This window comes from Dunckerocampus dactyliophorus, chromosome 19, assembly GCF_027744805.1.
Source record: "Dunckerocampus dactyliophorus isolate RoL2022-P2 chromosome 19, RoL_Ddac_1.1, whole genome shotgun sequence".
NCBI lineage: Eukaryota > Metazoa > Chordata > Actinopteri > Syngnathiformes > Syngnathidae > Dunckerocampus > Dunckerocampus dactyliophorus.
In genome coordinates, this window is record NC_072837.1 from 10,473,168 (window position 1) to 10,492,692 (window position 19,525).

The following is a 19,525-nucleotide window of genomic DNA, read 5'->3' on the forward strand; positions in this document are numbered from 1 at the left end:
CAAGCTTAAATTTCACCACAGGTGAGAATTTCTTAACGTGTGCCACCCTATTGTGTTTAATTTCTTAGTTTATGTTGAAGCATCATTTTCTTTTCAGGATGCTATGCAACTTTAACCGGAGAACAGCTTTGTCAGTGTGAGGAACAGTTTGCATGGCCATGTGACTTCTGTGACACTTTTGGTGCATGTAGCGATGCCAATCCAGAAACCTGCGACTGCATAAATGCCATTCCTCACGTTGATCAATACTGTCAGCCAATCTCACGTAAGTGCAGCTTGTATGAAACTGTTCTTACAGTTCATAAAAGTCACTCATATCTGAAGCATCTGGCTGTTATTTTATTCAACTCTTTCAGTTGGTAATTAATTTTGTGAGTGATTTATGGAATTTGATAAGTCATTTTTCAACCTTGCTCCACAGTTTTCCCGCCATGTCCAATACCACCACAACCAATAGAAGGTATTTTAGATTAAATGCGTGACCACTTTTACAATAATTTTGTCAATTGAATTCTTCAAACTGTAAGTAAGTGTTGTAATGTTCTTTGTGTTCCTCTTCAGCATTAGTGGACATTGTCCTCACAGTGTTTGATCCAAATGACACGGACCCATCACAATTAATTGATCAACTAAGGGATGCTGTGAACAATTTATCTTTACCAAGCAACATCACGAATGACACTGTGCTGACAAGCTTAAATTTGACCACAGGTGAGAATTTCTTAACGTCTGTCACCCTAATGTGTTTAATTTATTAGTTCATGTTAAAACGTCATTTTCTTTTCAGGATGCTATGCAACATTAACTGGACAACAGCTTTGTCAGTGTGAGGAACAGTTTGCATGGCCATGTGACTTCTGTGACACTTTTGGTGCATGTAGCGATGACAATCCAGAAACCTGCGACTGCATAAATGCCATTCCTCACATTGATCAATACTGTGAGCCAATCTCACGTAAGTGCAGCTTGTGTGAACATACCTGTCAACCCTCGTGTTTTCCCACTGCCGGAGCAGCAGTTTCCAGTCCTCGGCATGTAACATGATTCAATCAAATCAACAGCGTGAGACAGACTAGATGGATGGACATTGAAGACAAAATGTGTTCATAACTTGACAAATGGAAGGGCTTATTATCCATACTTAATATACATACTTTTGTAAAAGTCTATTACACGGAGGAAGAAATGACGTAAGGTTATGTTTTGTGTTACATAAAATAAACCACATACTGTATGCAGTGGCGGGCGGTGCATTTCACAGCTGGGCCTTCAGCGGGGGCCAATCCACCTCCAAATCCCCCCACTATCATGCCAAAATTCTACACATCATCAGTAATATATAAAATGTCAATATAACAATGCGTCGCATTACAGAATTGCGGATGAATACCATTATTTCTAAATCTAAAAACCCTTTATCGAATACATAATCTCTTATCAACATCACCTTTCTTTGTGTAGGAACAGGATCAATTAAGCGCTGCACTCTTCATGTATTGATGTGTTCAAGCGCACTTGTAACTTTAAATGTTCCGCAAATATCAATGACTCAGAGGACGGAAAAATTCTGACTTTACTGTACGCCTGCTAGCTGGCCCTGTGAGGCGAATCTGAAATCAAAATAGAGCCCCATTACTAATAGTGTTTAAGTGACATGGGCCAGCATTCCTGTATCTGAAGACCCTGGCCAGATTACGCTGACATGGCAACACAGAGAAGCTGAAATCTGAGTGGACCAAAAAATCTAATATTCAGTAATCCCTTGCCACTTTGCGCTTTGACTTTTTTTGGCTTCACTCATAACGGTTTCTCAAAATGTTTGAATTTATATATCATGATGTTTTGTGGTTGAATATTCAAGAGATTCAAGAGATTCAAGAGAGTTTTATTGTCATGTGCATGGTAAAACAGCAGTTATACTATGCAATGAAATTCTTATTCTGTTCATTCTCCCAAGAAAAGAAAGGAAAACACAACAAAGAATAAGAACATAAGAAACATAAACATATATACCAATAAATTAAGCAACAACAAAAAGAAGAGACATTAATACAAATAAATATACAAATAAATAAGTAAATAAATAAATAAATAAATAAATAAATAAAGTTGCGTGCGGCGTGTGTGAGTATGAATATGGTCTTTTTTAAAAAAAATAAATCATATGTAAGCATATTTTACGTATTTTATTGTTTAAATTAAGCATTTTCAAACATAAAAATGGAGAAATGAAGTAAAATCAAATATAAGTCATTCAGAAGACACATTCAAATATCTGGTCACTGGTCTACACTGGTCACTAGGTGTCAGTATTGTTACTGTAATGTTTGGTCACACACACAAGCACCAGATGTTGATCGCCGGAACAACAGGCTTATATTGCAGGTTTGAATTATCTGACAACAGGCACAATAATCCCTAACACGCGTTAAACGCCAAATTATGTCCTCCATATAATAATACGAGTGTAAAGGTGACTATAGGGGTGTTATTTCATGTCTAGAGGCCTCTAGTAATGGATGGATTTTATTCAACTCTTTCTTATGGAATTTGATGATGTCATTTTTCAATTTTGCTCCGCAGTTATCCCCCCATGTCCACTACCACCACAACCAATAGAAGGTATTGTAGATGAGATGTGCGAGAGCTTTTATAGTATTTCTTCATTTGAATACTTCAATCTGTAAGTAAGTGTTGTAATGTCCCTTGTGTTCCTCCTCAGCATCAGTGGACATTGTCCTCACAGTGTTTGATCCAAATAACGCGGACACATCAGAGTTGTTTGATCAGCTGAGGGTTGCTGTGAACAGTTTATCTTTACCAAGCAACATCACGAATGACACCGTGCTGACAAGTTTACAATTGACGACAAGTGAGAATTTTTTTTGGCATGTTAATTTGTCTCCTTGACATGATTTGATGTTTTTAAATACTGTGTTTATCAATGTTGTGGTGTCATTTTCTATGCAGCCTGTTTCCTGAGTTCTCTCGGAGAACAGCAGTGTCTGTGTGAGGAACAGTATATATGGCCTTGTGAATTCTGTGAAACATTTCAAGCATGCAGCGATACCAGTCCACTAACCTGCACCTGCATAAATGGATTTCCTCCAAATGGGCAATTTTGTGACTTAGACACAAGTAAGTGCAGCTCATATAAAGTGTTTCTATACCAGTATTTAAAAGTCAAGCATATATAATCTACTGTATCTGGTTGTATTTGATGAAAACAGCATCTTCCATATAAATGTGTGATTGCTAGAGGTGGGCGATTTTGGTATCAATCTGATACCAAGTAAATACATGGTGCCGAAACGGAAACAGATACAGATACTTATTTGCTCAGAGGAAATGCATTATGGGAAAAACGTTAAAATATTTTTTTTTTCATTTTAATCTTGTATTGGTACTTAGACTGTATTGGTACTTGGTTTGTATATTTCTTAGGTATAGCTTTTGAGTGTTAAGGTGCCGTGTGATGAATTTAGCGTTCTTTGTAAGATGACACCGTGAGTCAGGCTGTTATATTGAGTAATGACCTGCTCCAATTTCCAATGGGTTGACAAGTTTAGAGTGAGTTTTTTCATAGCTCATGATTGGCTCCTGTCAAATAAAGAGCTATTCGTGCGCACCAAAATATGTTATTTTATGACGTGGTCAAGTGCGGCTTAGTGTCCGGTGTGGCTTGTTTCTGTACAAATCAGTTTTATCCAGTAAATTTAGTAGGTGTGGTTTATACATCGGTGTGGTGTGTAAGGGGTAAGACTAAGACTTTTTGTCTGAAAAAATATTGATCTTATCACATATGATCGATCAGTACCACTGATACCACCCTGGGTACCTCATTAAGAGGATAACAACAAAAAGCAGATAATAATTCACTTTGGTAAAAAAAAAAAAAAAATTAAAATTTTTTTCAAATGCTTCTCAGTCCTATTTATGAATTTTTATTAACTGAAAAATATTTGTGTTCTTACCTTTTATTCGTATATTGGTTTTGATACTTTGTTGTAAAAGTCTGATCAGCTTCTGTTGAGCTTTGGAAATATAACCCTCCGTCTTGGCACTCAAATGTATTCATTAATTCAACTGAGCATAAAAATATCTTGCATTTGACTTGTCGCTCTTCGGTTGCTGTCAAAAAAAAAAGAACACTGGCTTTTCCTCTCTATGGAAGGATGGCAGTGACAAGCATCTTCCAGCTCACGCACGCCGCAACCCCTCAGGATGTAGTACTGCAAGTGCCTTGCATACAACATTTCTATGTATTTTATTGGCAGATTTGCAAGAAAAATGATGTCACACTTATATAAAACACATCAGATAGGCTGTAGAAAGTCATGGTGTATAATAAATGTTTCTGCAACATTATATTATTGGTGACATGCTGACAGAAACTGGCAGGCGCCATGATCCAATTCACGGTAGGCTGGGCTGGCGCACTAAGCTGAGAAGAGACGCTTGCAGGAGCCTCATCTTCTTCCCTGTATTTGATCAGGAAATGCAGATTCAGTGATTTTTACTTAAGAAAATGTTAAAGATTGAAATCATACAGGAATTACATTTATAACACAGTTTAAAGGACAAATATTAATATTTGTTTTATGTTATTAATTTAAGTTTGTTTTTTTTGCCTCAGCTGCCTCCCCTGATAGCATGTCACTGGTATTTTGATATTTGAAACAACCCGCCCACCCCTAGTGATTACTGCGCTGTATGGACGAATGGTTACTTGTTTTGAACAAATAAAAAGAAATAAGTAACTGTACTGTTTTTCCCAACAGATAACACTCAATGTCCACCTCCTACTACTCCAATAACCACTGGTATTGTATATGAGATGTTTTACAATTCTTACTATTATAAAGACAAACTGTAGTGATAAATAGGGATACGTATCTTATAACATGAACATGAATAATGCATATACAGGAGGTCCTCGTCTATGTACAAATTCTCTTCCTACGATGGTGATGTAAGTCGAGTTTTAGTGTAAGTCGGAACTTAAAGTAACAATTAAGTCCATCGCACTGTACACAGACTATATGGACACAGTGATAAAAAGACGAAATAGGACAATTAAATGACTTCACGTTTCACGTTCCTTTTGATGCATTGCCATCAGAAAAGTGTGCCTCGTGCTTGAGAGACATAATGACGAAAAGAAAGAACAAAAACAATGTCCTACTACATATTCTTCATGCCCTAACTCCATCGCAGTTTTCAAATAATTAATAATTAATAAAGGACCGCTGTTTCGTGGTTGACTACAGCCTATTACTAGTCAAAAATATGCATAATAAGCTAATTGTACGTATTCTTGGCCTACATTAAGCATTTTCAAGCATAAAAATGACTCAAATACAAACACAGTTTATAGGATTAAAGGACATTGATGCACTGTACTCTACACTGGCCACGAGGTGTCACTACTAACACACGCATCAGACTTTATCACAATTATTGCAGGTTTGAATTATCTCAGTAAGCCTGTCACCCGAAGTCAGCTGGGATAGGCTCCAGCATGCCCCCGTGACCCTAATTAGGATAAGCAGCATAGAAATGGATGGATGAGTTGTCTCACAACAGGCACAGTAATAATAATAACAAGGGGTACTATTGTGACTGTACTACAGCTAAAACTCAACTCTGAATCCTCGACATCACTTCCTGTCCACACGACCAGAAGACATTTATTGTAACACACCTGAGCATAAGTCTTGTTTATATTATAACCCGCTTATTTACTCGTATTATGTCTACTATATTGGGTAGTATGAGTGTAAAGGTGACTATAGGGGTGCTATTGTATGCTATTATTATATTATATTATTACATTATATATTATTACGATTATATTATTAAAAACTGTATGTAGAAGGCTGTAAACAGGTTTTCTATGCTCTAACCACAAAAACATTTGCTTTTAAATAATGAATCCTACTTCATGGAAATTCATTTAGCCCAGTAGGGTCTGGAACCAATTAACCGCGATGAACGAGGGATTACTGTAGTTCTTTTTGTTTTTGTACAGTATTGAAAATTTAAAGGAATGCGTCGTAACCACGCAACGACGTAACACGAGGACTGCCTGTAAAGTGAAAAGGCATTGAAATCAGCACATTTTATTTCACATTTGTATTTCACACCTCCACTACCAAATTGTACAGGTATATGACAACTTATTTTAATCACTGTAACCATGTCTTTTAAGAACATATACACATAATTCACATGGAAGAACAAATATTTGAAAATGATTATTCTTTTCATTTCTTTGCACTGCAGTTACCCCTACAAGTCCTTTAACGCCCCTTCAGCCAGACGGTATGTGTTTATACAGAGTGACTAGTTACTCATGAGAGTAATTGTACAAATTTGTACTGAGAAGTTGCCTCTGTTTTTTTAGTCAGGTCATTGTCAGTCATCATGGACATTGAGTTTGATCCACTGTTCAACGACGTAACCAATCCTGTTTACGTGACGTTTTCCAATGTCGTAAGTAAATGTGTCAGCCATCAAATGACTTTGATATATTTGTTGAATCAACATGTTGCGTGTGCTCTCCGTCTCCAACAGATAAATACACAAGCTGAAATTCACATTCCAGAATTTTTGTCAGCAGAGATAACTAGCTTCAGGTATAGTCTATTCTTTAATTTGGAATTTCTTGCCCTTTTTGAAATGATTTCCCATTTTCCCGATGTTGTTAGTTTGACTGCATGGCATGGTTACCGGTTCTTTTGGCTCAAGTCCCTCTTTTTCGGCTCCCAAACGGCTCCTCCGACGTTTTTGTTCTTTAAATTGATTTCTTATCAAAGTACATGTAAAATGAAAATGTGTAATTTAAAATATCATCGTCCCCTCCCCACTTTGCGGTTCAAACTTTGCGGCTTCACATTATTGTGGTCTTTCAAAAATAAATAAATTAATAAATCATGCTGTTTGTAGTTGAATACGGCATATTATCAGTCAAAACTATGTATATTGAAGCAAATTTTACAATTTTTTTGCCTAAATTAACATTTTCAAGCATAAAAATAGGTAAATGAACTACTTAAAACGGTAGTCTAGTGGTTAGCACCTTGGCCAACACAGTAACAGCTTGGAGATCGGGAAGACCTGGGTTCGATTCTCCCCTGGGCATTTCTGTGTGGAGTTTGCATGTTCTCCCCGTGTGCGCGTGGGTTTTCTCCGGGTACTCCGGCTTCCTCCCACATTCCAAAAACATGCAGGTGAGGTTAATTGACGACTCTAAATTGTCCATAGGTATGAATGTGAATGGTTGTTTGTCTATATGTGCCCTGCGATTGGCTGGCGACCAGTCCAGGGTGTACCCCGCCTGTCGCCCGAAGTCAGCTGGGATATGCTCCAGCGACCCTAATGAGGAAGAAGCGGTATAGAAAATGGATGGACTACGTAAAACATATAAAAAGGCATTCAGAAGACGCATTCAAAGACCCTGTGATGATACGTAGTACTCCACACTGGTCACTAGTTGTAGGCAATGTTACTGTAATGTTTGAATTATCTCACAACAGGAACAATAATCCCTATCAGAACTCCCTAATAAAAAGACGTGCTACTGTTGTGGCCGTGACACATGCCAACCTGAAATTCAACTCTGAACCCATGATGTCACTTCCTGTCTGCCCGCCACTCAGCTCCCCTCAGGAACACATTTATAGAATGAGTCTTATTTATGTCTTAAATGTCTTATTTTCTCTTATTATGCCTACAAATTGGGCGTAAAGGTGACTATAGATGTTTTATTTAATGTCTAGATGGCTCTAATAATGTTAAAATACGTTTATAGAAGGTCCTAAACAGGTTTTCTATGCTCGAAGCAAAAAATAATTTATTTGCTGTCATCAAGTTCCCATACATTGTTTAATCAGATTTTCATTTCTTTTATAGCCCTGGTAGTACCATAGGTAACTTTGACATTACTTCAAGTAGCACAATTCAAGACCCGGATGTTGAGGCGCTTCTGGCAGCAATATTAAATTCCCTTCGGAACTCGTTTCCTGTGGTGTTTGAAAGTAAGACATTTTTCATCTCACTATTATTTCATCTGCAGTAGAACAAGTGTCCATGCTTTGCTTTCTTTTCTTTTGAAGGCCCTGTTGCCTTAGATTTTCAACCACCTGTAGTATTTAATGGGCAGACTCTGGTTGTGACGTCTGGGCCACCACCAGGCGAGCTACAGTTTCTTGTGACATCGGTAGAGTGGCGGCGTGATAATGTTCTAATCGTAGAAGACGAACAACACATCATTTCACAAGATGAAGGAGTGGCAACACTTACTATTATGAATTACTTTTTCACTAACAATGGTAAGAAACCCTTCAGATCTGTGGTTACAAGCTTTTTCAAAATGAATTTATCATCCCCTGCCACTTAATTGTATCTTGATTTTTACTTTCATTAATGAACATCTTTTATTCCAGGACTCTATGAATGTGAGCTGCTTGGCCCAAATTTTACTTTCCGGCAGCGTTCTAATGGAGAATTCACGCTTCTTGAAACACCCATAATATGGGTACGTCCGCTCTTAACGAGTACCATGTGTGAGGTCGGGCAGCAAGTGTCACTGGAGTGCTCAGTCCAGAGCCCCTTCCAGGTGGAGTTTCCAGCTATACCAAATGCAGGTAAAACTGAGACAGAAAATTATCCAAATCATAATTATGCATGTGTATAGTTATGCCACACAATTTTTCATACCCTGGTCAAATACTGTATTTTATTAAAGTAAATGTTTCTCCTTTAACGTTGTTAAAAGTTTTGAGATAGAGTGTTCCCTTGTTTATCGCGGGTGACAGGTTCCCAAAATAGCCCACCATAAGTGAAATCCGCAAAGTAGCCAACTTTATTTATTTACAATTATTATATATTTTAAGGCTGTAAAATCCCTCACTATACACTTTTATACACTTTTCTCAGACAGGCATTAACATTTTCTCACATTTCTCTCTTGTTTAAAAACTCAAAGTTAAAATTTCAAATGTACTAGGTTGGACACAAAAAATGACTCACGCGTATTCACCGTTGACCACAGCAGGAAACGGCACAAAGGAGATTGATTGACGATGGTCTACAGCCAGTCAGGACGCCGAACACAATGGGCGGGTTCTCCCTTAGCCAATAAGGAATTCTTGTGGCTCTATAATTAGTCAGCTATTGTCTATTGTGGGTTTCTAATATGCTCGTACAGGCACATAAACACATACTGAGACAAGGTGGAGCTGCACACGTTTTCAACTCTCACATATATATGTATACAACACCCTCTACTGGTAGCAGTAGTAAATACAATAACAGACATTTGTACAATGTCCACTACATTGGCGAGACCAAGCAACCATTATACATATACTTTCCTTTCTGGCAAAAAGATTCAAAAACAAAAATGAAGTTAAAATGAAAATTTGCCAGGGTATGAACAGTTATCTTCTAAATTGTCTGTATATAATTGCTTTCTCAGTTTTGGGTTTGGTTTGTTGCATGTTTAGGCATAGGTTCTACAATCCAAAATCAGCTGACAATCACAGACTGCAGTATTACAGAACTGATGGTGATTTGTCAAGTGAATAACTTCAATGAATTTAGACAAGAGATAAGAGTGATGTTGTTCACAGATGGTAAGTATTGATCCAGAAGTGGAAAGACATTAAACACAATAAATTCATGTTTTCTTTTCTATCATTGTTTCTTCCAGTTGTATTCACGTGTGTTGATGATCCTGATTTTGGAAGCGGATTTTTAAATGACACGGGCAGAGCTTCTTGTAGAGCTGGTGATGTGGGAGAGGTGACAGCCATTTGCAGGGAAAGTGGGGATTGGGAAGATCGACAAGACAACTGCATCAACGGGAGGATTGTGCCCCTACTCATTCAATCAATGGTGAGCTGGTTGGCTAGATCCTTAAATTTAACTGCAATGTGAGGCATATGGGGATAGTGAAAATTACGGGTGCCTGTCTTTTCAGGTGTTTCGCCAGGTTTGGCCAGGTTTTAAGTGTTTCCTACTCTGGTTTGAAAACTTCGGAACCACCGTTTTTTTTAATTTATAATGCTCTGCATTCATCCACCTCAAATGCAAAGTATTTCCACACGCGGATACTACTACCGGGCTTATTGATAAGCTGAGGTGATGTGCTTTCTCTCACACTTGCAGAAGCCATTTTTTAAAGACAACAGGCCTTTCTTTGTGGCCTGACTGCTCAGTGCTCACACAGTTTTGCTAAAAATAGACACGGCTCACTGAGGGAAAAGTTGTATATTTGGTTCTCACGATACCTAAAACAAGGAGGCATCAATGTATCTTGGCATCGACTTGGTGCAGAAGTATTGGTTCTTGTGAAAACCCTTGTCACAAGCAAATGTGAAAGCCATTTTCAGTTATGTCGACAACGGTTTACGACATGAATCAGGCAATTCGATGTCGACCTAAACAGGTTCTACTGTATAAATTCATTTTCAAAATCTCTAAAAGCTTCTCTTTGACACAAATTTTCATGGGTACCTGCGATGTACATGTGCACCACAGAATTTCATGGGAATCCGTCCTTGTAATTTTCTGTAGTTCTGCCTAATTCACTAACCAACGAGGCAACAAACCAACCAACAAACAAAAGGGTGAAAACCATACGTCCTCTGCAGTTATGAGAAAATAATAATGATAAAATAATGAGGATTTCTAAGTTCTGTGTGGAAAACCTTGAACTTTGTTTTGTTTGTAACAGTATTTTTTCCCCCTCTGAAATATCAGTTTTTGACTGAGGCGGATTTGCCTGAATTCCTGGACGCACTCAGCCAAAACACTCTGGATCTAAGTCTGGAAGTGGCTGGCTCTCCTAACAACATTGTGGCCATTGTTTCAATTCTCGACAATGTAGGAATCTTTGTAACAGAATCTTCCATTGACATAAGTCAGGAATCTATGGAGGTATGTGTATTCATCTCAAGTATCACATCTAACCTAATCAACACGGTAGATGTTAAAACAAGTATTGACTCTTTATTTCCCTTTTACTTTATTTTGCTTTAGGATGTCCTATTAACTGTAGGTGTACTCACCATAAATGAGGCAAGGCCATCGTGGGACTTTCTGAACATTCGAGCGGTCACGGAGATCCTGGGACCAAGAATTGTCAGACCCAGAAATGAAAGTGTCAGCTCCTTATTATTGTTTTCCCTGGAGTTGATAACAAGCAGGCTCATAAATGCCTCTTTTTCCATTGAAACCCCTTTGATTCTCTTGAACAAAACAACATTCACCAACAGTTTCATTGGGGATTTTAATTCTACAGTGGAGATAGACATACCAGACACTGATGCGACCACAAACCTAACAGTGATAACCTTTGAATCCATGGATAATGTACTTCCTCCAAGAGATGAGAACAACTCTACAGACAGGGCCATTAACGGAAGAGTGGTACTCCTGCAGTCTAGTACCATAGTTGACAATATCACATTTGTTTTTGACATTATCAATGAGACTCTAACGACGCCTCAGTGTGTGTTCTGGAACTTTAGTCTCTTTGAAGGTCTTGGAGGATGGGACGATGAAGGATGCGAATTGGTTGTAAGAGAAAACGAAACTGTCACATGTCGATGCGACCACCTGACCTCATTCTCAATGCTCATGTCACCCTTTGTTCCAAGAAACCGTGTGTTGGATTTCATAACCTTCATTGGCGTTGCTATTTCCATGGCATCCTTAGTCATATGCCTCATTATCGAAGCGGCCATATGGAAAAAAATCAAAAGAAGCTCCACTTCGTACCTGCGCCACGTTTCTATTGTTAACATTGCAGTGTCGCTCCTGATTGCAAACATCTGGTTCATAATTGGCTCTTCTATCTCCGAGGGAGAGATGAGGAATCCAAGGGCCTGCACTGCTGTTACCTTTTTCATCCATTTGTTCTACCTAGCCCTTTTTTTCTGGATGTTTGCTTCAGCCCTGTTGTTGTTTTACCGCACAGTCAGCGTCTTTGAGGGACTTTCGAAAAGAGCTATGATGGCCATTGGATTCTCTCTTGGCTATGGGGCCCCACTGCTGATCGCGATCATTACTATAGCTGTAACTGCACCAGAAAATACTTACATCCAGGAAACTGTGGTTTGCTGGCTCAACTGGAACCAGTCCAGAGCTCTGCTGGCGTTTGTGGTTCCGGCACTGCTTATAGTGTTCATAAACCTTGTGATCCTAATTGTGGTGATTGTAAAAATACTGCAGAGTCGGGGGATGACACACACAGCACAACAGGATGACAAGTACGATCTGGTGGTAATTGTTCGGAGTTTGGCCGCCCTCACACCCTTTTTTGGAATAACTTGGAGTCTTGGAGTTGGAACCCTTGTTAACCCACGTAATCTTGGAATCCACATTGCCTTTGCATTCTTCAATTCTCTGCAGGTGGGTTGATGGTACTATTTTCTATTTCTAGTTATATTGTATTTATTGTTTTCAAATGTATTTCTATTGTTTGCATATTCTTTGCGTGACTTTGACTTATTCTGAAGGCTTGTGTGTCTAGTTCTCAAGTAATGGAAAAACATGATTAGATCACCATTGTTTCTTCAGTTTTTTGTTCATTTTAATGGCTGTATATCTAGATATCAGCGTTTAAATTGAACTTTTACGAGCTATTGTTGTTGTCATCATTATATTTGTCCAAACAAATGTACCTTTAGTTGTACTAGGCATTAAAATGAGCAAGAAACTGAAGAAACAAGGGTTGGGTTAAAGACTAGGAAAAGCTGTCCTAAAAGTCAATAAATGGCATGATTCTCTAATTTGCATACTTTCCCATTTTCTGTGTTTATATGACTCGTTCACCCCACCTTCGCAAAGGGCTTCTCCTCCGGTTTCAGATTAGCATTGGCTCCAGGAACACTCTCTCTTTAATTGCCATTGTTAGGTCGTGACGAAGGACGCTAACAAGCTAACAGGTCAATGAGAGTTTTGGTTGCTCACTGAGTTGACTCTCCGTACAACACTTTCCCTCGCATTTCATCACGAAAAAGGATCAGTGTCAAAGGGAACTGTGTAGTGACTATGTAGACGCATAATCCAGTCTTAAGAATGATAGGTGCTTTCACATCAGAGTCTCCAAAAGCCTCCAATAACATCCAAAAAAGCATATAGATTTAGCTAGAACAGTCACTAGAGATGTCTGACAAAAAAGTCAAACACATTCAAACACAAAGATGGAGATTAAGCCAATGTAAAATGAATTGTTTTCATTTTCAACCATAATCAATTAATCATTCAAGCATGTATACAGTGTATGAAGCAAATGGTGGTCACACCAGATACCGACTTGTTCTCGCACAACCGCAGCCCGACAGTTAAACAGCACAATTTGGAGTGGCTAGTCTAAGGCACACCTGTGTATTAATCATGCTGCAACTTGATATGCCACACCTGTGAAGTGCATGGATTATGAATCATGGATGCTCACTAACACAGATTTTGTGAGCAATATTTGAGGGGGATAGGCCTTTTGCATACAAAGAAAAAGTTCCAGGTCTTTTAGGGTTTGCGTTTATATTTTCTGTAGTTCAGTGTCGTTCAGCTTCAGAATGTTTCATTTGCAAGGTCTTCGTTTGGTCTCTCTTTTATGAAATGTAACCTTATTTGCTCACTCATATTTGTTTATGATGTCTAAAGTCTCTCTCTGTCTTGACATAGGGCTTCTTCATATTAGTGTTTGGAACGCTGCTAGACAAAAAGGTACGTGACTCTAAAGAAAACATTATTTCCACATATTTGCTCCTTTTTTTGTCTATAATCTTACCGATGATTGTGGTGCAGAAAATTACAATTACAGAATCATTACATGTTTCGTTTAAGAAAATTTAATAGTCATATGTAATGATAGAAATTATTTCCGAACATAATATATGTAATTCACTGATCTATTGGTAATACATTCGTCCCTCGCCACATCACGCTTCAAATTTCGCCGCTTCACTCTTTACGTTTTTTCAAAAATATAGAAATGAATGAATCATGCTGTTTGATGGTTGTATATAGACTATTATTAGTCAAAAAGATGGATATTAAAGCAAAGTATACTTATATTTTTACAGAAATTAAGCATAAAAATGGCTAAATGAACAAAAATACAAATATAAGGCGTAAAGAAGACGCAATCGTATTGCGGTATGCAGCATTCTACACTGGTCACTAGGTGTCAGTAATGTTATTTTAATGTTGGGTAAGCGCCAGACTTGATCGCTGGAACAACAGGCTTGAATTGGATATTTGAATTATCTCACAACAGGCACAATAATAATAACATAATAATCATGATCATAATAATAACACGGGCTATTGTTGCGGCCGTAACCCATGCAAGCACACCACTTTCTATCCTTGACACATCTGGAATGCATTTATTGTAACACAAACAAGCATGTGTTTTATTTATGTCTTATATGGCTTATTTTCTCTTATTATATCTACTATTTTGGGTCATTTGCATGTAAAGGTGACTATAGGGGTGTTATTTCAAGTCCAGAAGGCTCTAATTGTGTTGAAAACTGCATTCAGAAGGTCATAAACAGGATTTCTATGCTCTAACTGTGAAAATATCCCATTTATAAATAAGGAAACTTACTTTGCGGAAATTCACAACATAGTTGGGTTTGGAACCAAATAACCACAATAACTAAGGATTACTGTAGCCATTGGTATCTTGTAACAATCCCTGACAAACTCATCTACATGGAGTTGGTATAGCAGTTTGTTCATTTTTGTGACCTAAAATTTACAGGTGCGGTCAGAAATTTCGCTCAAGTCTCTGTCTTCTGGAACAAGGGTACGTACCGTTCAGTACGCCAGTTTTGTAATGGGCTCACTTAGCTTTTCTCCAATGAAGTGTTGATTTGTGCTTTTGTCCTTTATTTCAGACCACCAGTGCAAACTCGTCAAGTGGATGGCAGTTTTTCAGGAACCTGCGGAAAAGAGGTATAACAACCCTGAGCGGGGAGTACACCTCAAGAATCCAAACTAAGGGTGCACTCACAGTAGGCCAGTCGTACACTGGGCTAGTGTGAACGCACAGATCCATGCCCAAATATGGCCCACTTCCCCTCATTTGGCACAATTGGTGGGCCAGTGCACAGCATGATTCCGTGCACATGAACGTAGCTGAATCATGGAGTGACTGTAATGCGATTGCTCCTTGCAGGTTCTGAATGATAAGCGACACAACTCACAATGGAAAATTAAATACTCAAAATGTAGCACGTGTGTGGAATAAAGACGTGTCATTTCATTAATGCGATCGCGCCTCTCGCAAGTAAGTAGTTAATGGCAGCAGCCACCTCACACAAAAGAAATAATCCACACAAGTCCGAGTAAGACTGGAAATAATCCACAAGCATTTATTAATCGCTCTTGTCAGTTTCGATCATTCTGATTAACACAAAATCCACTAATTATATTTTACTCATCTTACGCTCAACTTATCAGATGTAAAAACACATTAGGCTGGAGGAACGTCATCAGAGAATGGCCTTTAGTTTCATGGTTATAGTCCGAGGATAGATAGATAGATAGATAGATAGATAGATAGATAGATAGATAGATAGATAGATAGATAGATAGATAGATAGATAGATAGATAGCTAGCTGCTGGATAGATAGCAGCAACGTGAGCTTTAGGCAGTGTCCACACTGACAGTGATATTTTCAAAACACATATTTTTCTCTTTTTTTTTATTTATTTTTTATAACGCATATTTTTCTAGGTTTAAGTCCGCAAAAACACTGATGCAGATTTTCAAAAACTCTGGCTTCAGCAAACAACGCTTTTTGGCCTGTGTCATAATAAATGTGTGAGAACGCGAGTAATTCATTTATTGACTTGAGGACGCTGATTTCATTTTGTTCAGTGGTAGAAGCAGGTAAAAAAAAACATTCATACCGTTTCCTGGGTTGCATGTACATAAGCATTTTATTAGTATGAACCTGTTGTTTTTTTCAAAATATTTCAACATTTTCTTGTATTGATGTGACTTTATTCCCATAATATTTTTATTTTAATATTCTTTTAATATTATATCTTTTTCCCAACCTAATCTATTATTTTATTTTACTTTATTCTTTGTTTTGTTTGTGACACATAATATGACAACTTTAGACTATTTTTAAAAAAATATTTCAACATTGATTTGAATTAATTTGTTTTTTAAATTAAATGTATTTATTATTTAATTTTTATTTCAATAATTACATGTCTTTTCCTGATATTATGACTTTATTCTGCTAATATTTAAACTTTATTCTCGAAAAAAATCCAACCCTTTTTCTCCTAATATTATGAATTTATTCTCCTCAGATTTTAAATTTATTGTCATAAAATTGTGAATTTTTCTCGCAATATTATGACTTTTTTCTCCTAATGTTTTAACTTTAATTAATTACTGCTCTTTTTTCCCATGTTTGCTGGGTTTTTTTTTTATTTTCTTGATAAATTAAATTTTTAGAACGTGCCATGGGCCAATAAAAAAACAGCCGAGGGCCGCAGATGGCCCCCGAGCCAAACTTTGGACATCCCTGATCTAATATATCACTATTTTGATGAACAGAGATATCATAGTCAGTTGTGGTCAACTCGCATGTGATATCCGCCAGGATTTGTCCACGTTTAAATGCTGTCAATGCTAATTGTGCCATTTGCTACAGTTTTCTCAACATCTTGAGTCTAAATATTGAGGGTGCTGGTGTTTTTTTGTTTGTTTTTTTAGGTGGCAACAATGTTTCATCGAATGACTCTGGATTTGTGTCATCTAATCGCACTCAATCTGCATCCGGGTCTGGGCCTGTGTCACATAATGACTCTGGATTGGGGTCTGACGTTGGGGTCTGACGTCACCAATACTTGATCACTGGCCGTGCTGACCAAGCAACAAACTGTTTCAAAATATTGTGTCAATGCTGAGACCCAAATTTTGTTACTACTGCACTATTTTTCTCCATATTGTCTCACTTGTGACCATATGATGACTGAGTGGTTAGCATGCTGGCCTCAGATTGAGGGTTGGAATCTCCGTTTGGGTATCTCTGTGTTGAGTTAGCATGTTGTCCAAATTGCCCGTAGGTGTGAATGGGAGTGTGACTGGTTGTGTGTCTAAATGTGTGTAAAATTATTTGTTCTGGCTCAATCTGTCACAATCGTGAGACCTTTATTAACTGTACAGATGTTTTTTCTTTTCCACCACAATTCCAAACATTGTAGTGATGGGAAGTTCAGGTATTTTAGAGAAATTTTAGCTCGGCTCTCGAAAAAGGAGCCAGTACTTCAGGCTCCTAAATAGGTTAAGTAAGTTGATTCCTTACCAAAAGACGTGTAAAACAAATTTCTTATTAAAAAAATAGAATTACAGTGGCTACCTTGGTTAGCGTCCGCTCCGGTTAGCATGTTTTTCAGTTAACGTTGACAATTTATGCCAATGTTTTGCCTCGGTTTGCGTACATTTTCCAGTTAGCGTACAATATGACTTGTTGTGTTATTGATACACTGTGTCAGTCCAATGTATTTTTATCACAAAGCGTCCTTGTTAGCATCCTTAGCTTGCTAACAAAATGACAACCAGAAGTCAGCTATGTCGCCCGTCTATGAAGTCATTAGCGGTTGACTCTCAAAAATGTTTTTATAGTTTTCCAGTTATAGTTTTACATGCATAAACCATTCTAAATGCATAAAAATGATGAAGGAAAGGGAGAAATGAACATTTAAGGTTACTTTTACCTTTATAGAAGACATGACTGTTTCCAAAGACACGATGTGGCAGCAAGGTCAACAACTCACTGTCATGAGTTATTCACTGAATTCAACAGTGCTCTCACCTTCTTTACCAAAATGCTGGAGAAGGCGTTGATCTTGCTGCCACATCGTGTCTTTGGGAACTGTCACGTCAAGAAGCACGTCTTCAATGAAGGTAAAAGCGACCTTAAATGTTCATTTATCATTATTTATATGTATTCATATGCATTTTGAATTGTGTTCTGTTTATTTAAGGCTTTATTTATATGCTCACCATGGAACGAATTGCAACAAAAAGTAATTATATAGCAAAAAAACAAAGACCCACATCAATTAGACAAAAAGGTCCTGATTGTGTTTTGTAAATCTCCAACTATTTACAGTGAAACAACAAAACATCAGCATCAGCAAAGCATTACAGGTCGGTAGCCTGTGTAATGCGTTGTAAACTAAGGATAATAGTGTAAAAGTGATTATGGGGTGTTATTTCATGTCTACAGGACTCTAAAAATTTGATTTAGAAAGTCATAAACAGTTCTTTCTATGCTCTAACTATGTCATTTCTTAATATTGAATCCTATTTCCTAATTCACTTACCTAGTCGGGTCTGGAACGAATTAACCGCGATAAACAAGGGACGTATTCCTACGTTTTTGTGGGTAGTGTAAGCTTCATTGGTTTGCACTGTTAACTAATTGATACAAGCCATCGCCGGCTGTGAAACATCACTTTTGTTAATGATCTGCGTCATTCAAGAAGTTTGATGTACTTGCACTGTATCTCCATTACCTGGTGAATGAGGCACTTTATGTGTATAATAGATTTGTGAGAATTCTATGTGTTTCGTGGAAGTATTTTGCCCAGTTTGTACAGTAGCACTTGCAACGAATGGAATGATGTCATTTATGAAATTAATGTCATTTGATGCGATTTGGATGTTTCATGGCCAACAAAGCTAAACACTCCAAAGCATATTGAAGATCCATTTTTCATTTGAATGAATTTGTCTTTCATAAATATATTCATAATAATATGCTATATTGTTTTCGTTGATGTATAATTGATGACACATGATATGTTTTGTGTTGTTTCTGTTTACACTTCTTTGTGTTATTTAAATGATGTGCATGTGTGTTAGTGAAACTGTGCTGCCAAGCAGATTTCGAAATGTTTAAGCCTAATTTAAGGCAATAATTTCATGATAAAGGTCAAATGTATTTGGACGATTTAAGTGCAGGTAAACCCTTACAATGTCTACGATTTGTGCTCAGAAATGGCTTTGTCCTCAAGAAAAACTCATCATTATTAAATGGACTGTTACGGACAGTCCGTTCTTGTAGTTGATGTGTTTTTTGTCGGGTTTTCGACATCATGAGAGTTTTTAGACCATTTTTAGAGGCGCACTCATAATCATAACAGTAATTATACAAAAGGTCCCCTCAGACTATGTACGAGTTCTGTTCCTATGAGTTTTAGTGAAAGTCGGAACTTATGCCTACGTCACTCGCGCTGAAGGATGTCTAAAATACAATAATCAAAAAATGAAATACAAAATGACTAATATTTTCTGGATGTTTTTACTTAAATTCAATTCAGTTTATTTAAATAGCGCCACATCACAACAACCGTTTTCTCATGGCACTTTACCCAAGAAGGTCACGCTCATAAATGAAAATAGAGAAACAACTGAACTGGAAAACAGAAGAAAATACAATATACACAAACATAACATCAAAAATGAGA

General features: G+C 37.5%; 1 protein-coding gene across 1 annotated transcript; it reads left to right on the forward strand.

The window, feature by feature from the left end:
* Positions 1-630: 630 nt before the first annotated feature.
* On the forward strand, positions 631-19,072 carry LOC129172044 (adhesion G protein-coupled receptor F4-like). The gene is made up of 20 exons (XM_054761380.1): positions 631-711; positions 788-955; positions 2,584-2,622; positions 2,723-2,872; positions 2,971-3,138; positions 4,782-4,823; positions 6,286-6,324; positions 6,407-6,495; positions 6,577-6,638; positions 7,915-8,039; positions 8,118-8,333; positions 8,448-8,648; positions 9,510-9,638; positions 9,716-9,900; positions 10,768-10,944; positions 11,047-12,420; positions 13,699-13,740; positions 14,786-14,830; positions 14,922-14,979; positions 16,764-19,072. The coding sequence occupies exons 8-20, from the start codon at positions 6,427-6,429 to the stop codon at positions 16,883-16,885; spliced, it is 2,805 nt and encodes a 934-aa protein (XP_054617355.1). The 5' UTR covers positions 631-711; positions 788-955; positions 2,584-2,622; positions 2,723-2,872; positions 2,971-3,138; positions 4,782-4,823; positions 6,286-6,324; positions 6,407-6,426; the 3' UTR covers positions 16,886-19,072.
* Positions 19,073-19,525: the final 453 nt, after the last annotated feature.

What these genes read in the sequence shown, in the direction of transcription:
- LOC129172044 (XM_054761380.1), top strand. Translation starts at nt 6,427, where the DNA reads ATGGACATTGAGTTTGATCCACTGTTCAACGACGTAACCAATCCTGTT. An exon ending in ACGTGACGTTTTCCAATGTC is followed by an intron (nt 6,496 to 6,576) that starts GTAAGTAAATGT and finishes CGTCTCCAACAG; the next exon opens with ATAAATACACAAGCTGAAAT. An exon ending in CCCTACTCATTCAATCAATG is followed by an intron (nt 9,901 to 10,767) that starts GTGAGCTGGTTG and finishes CTGAAATATCAG; the next exon opens with TTTTTGACTGAGGCGGATTT.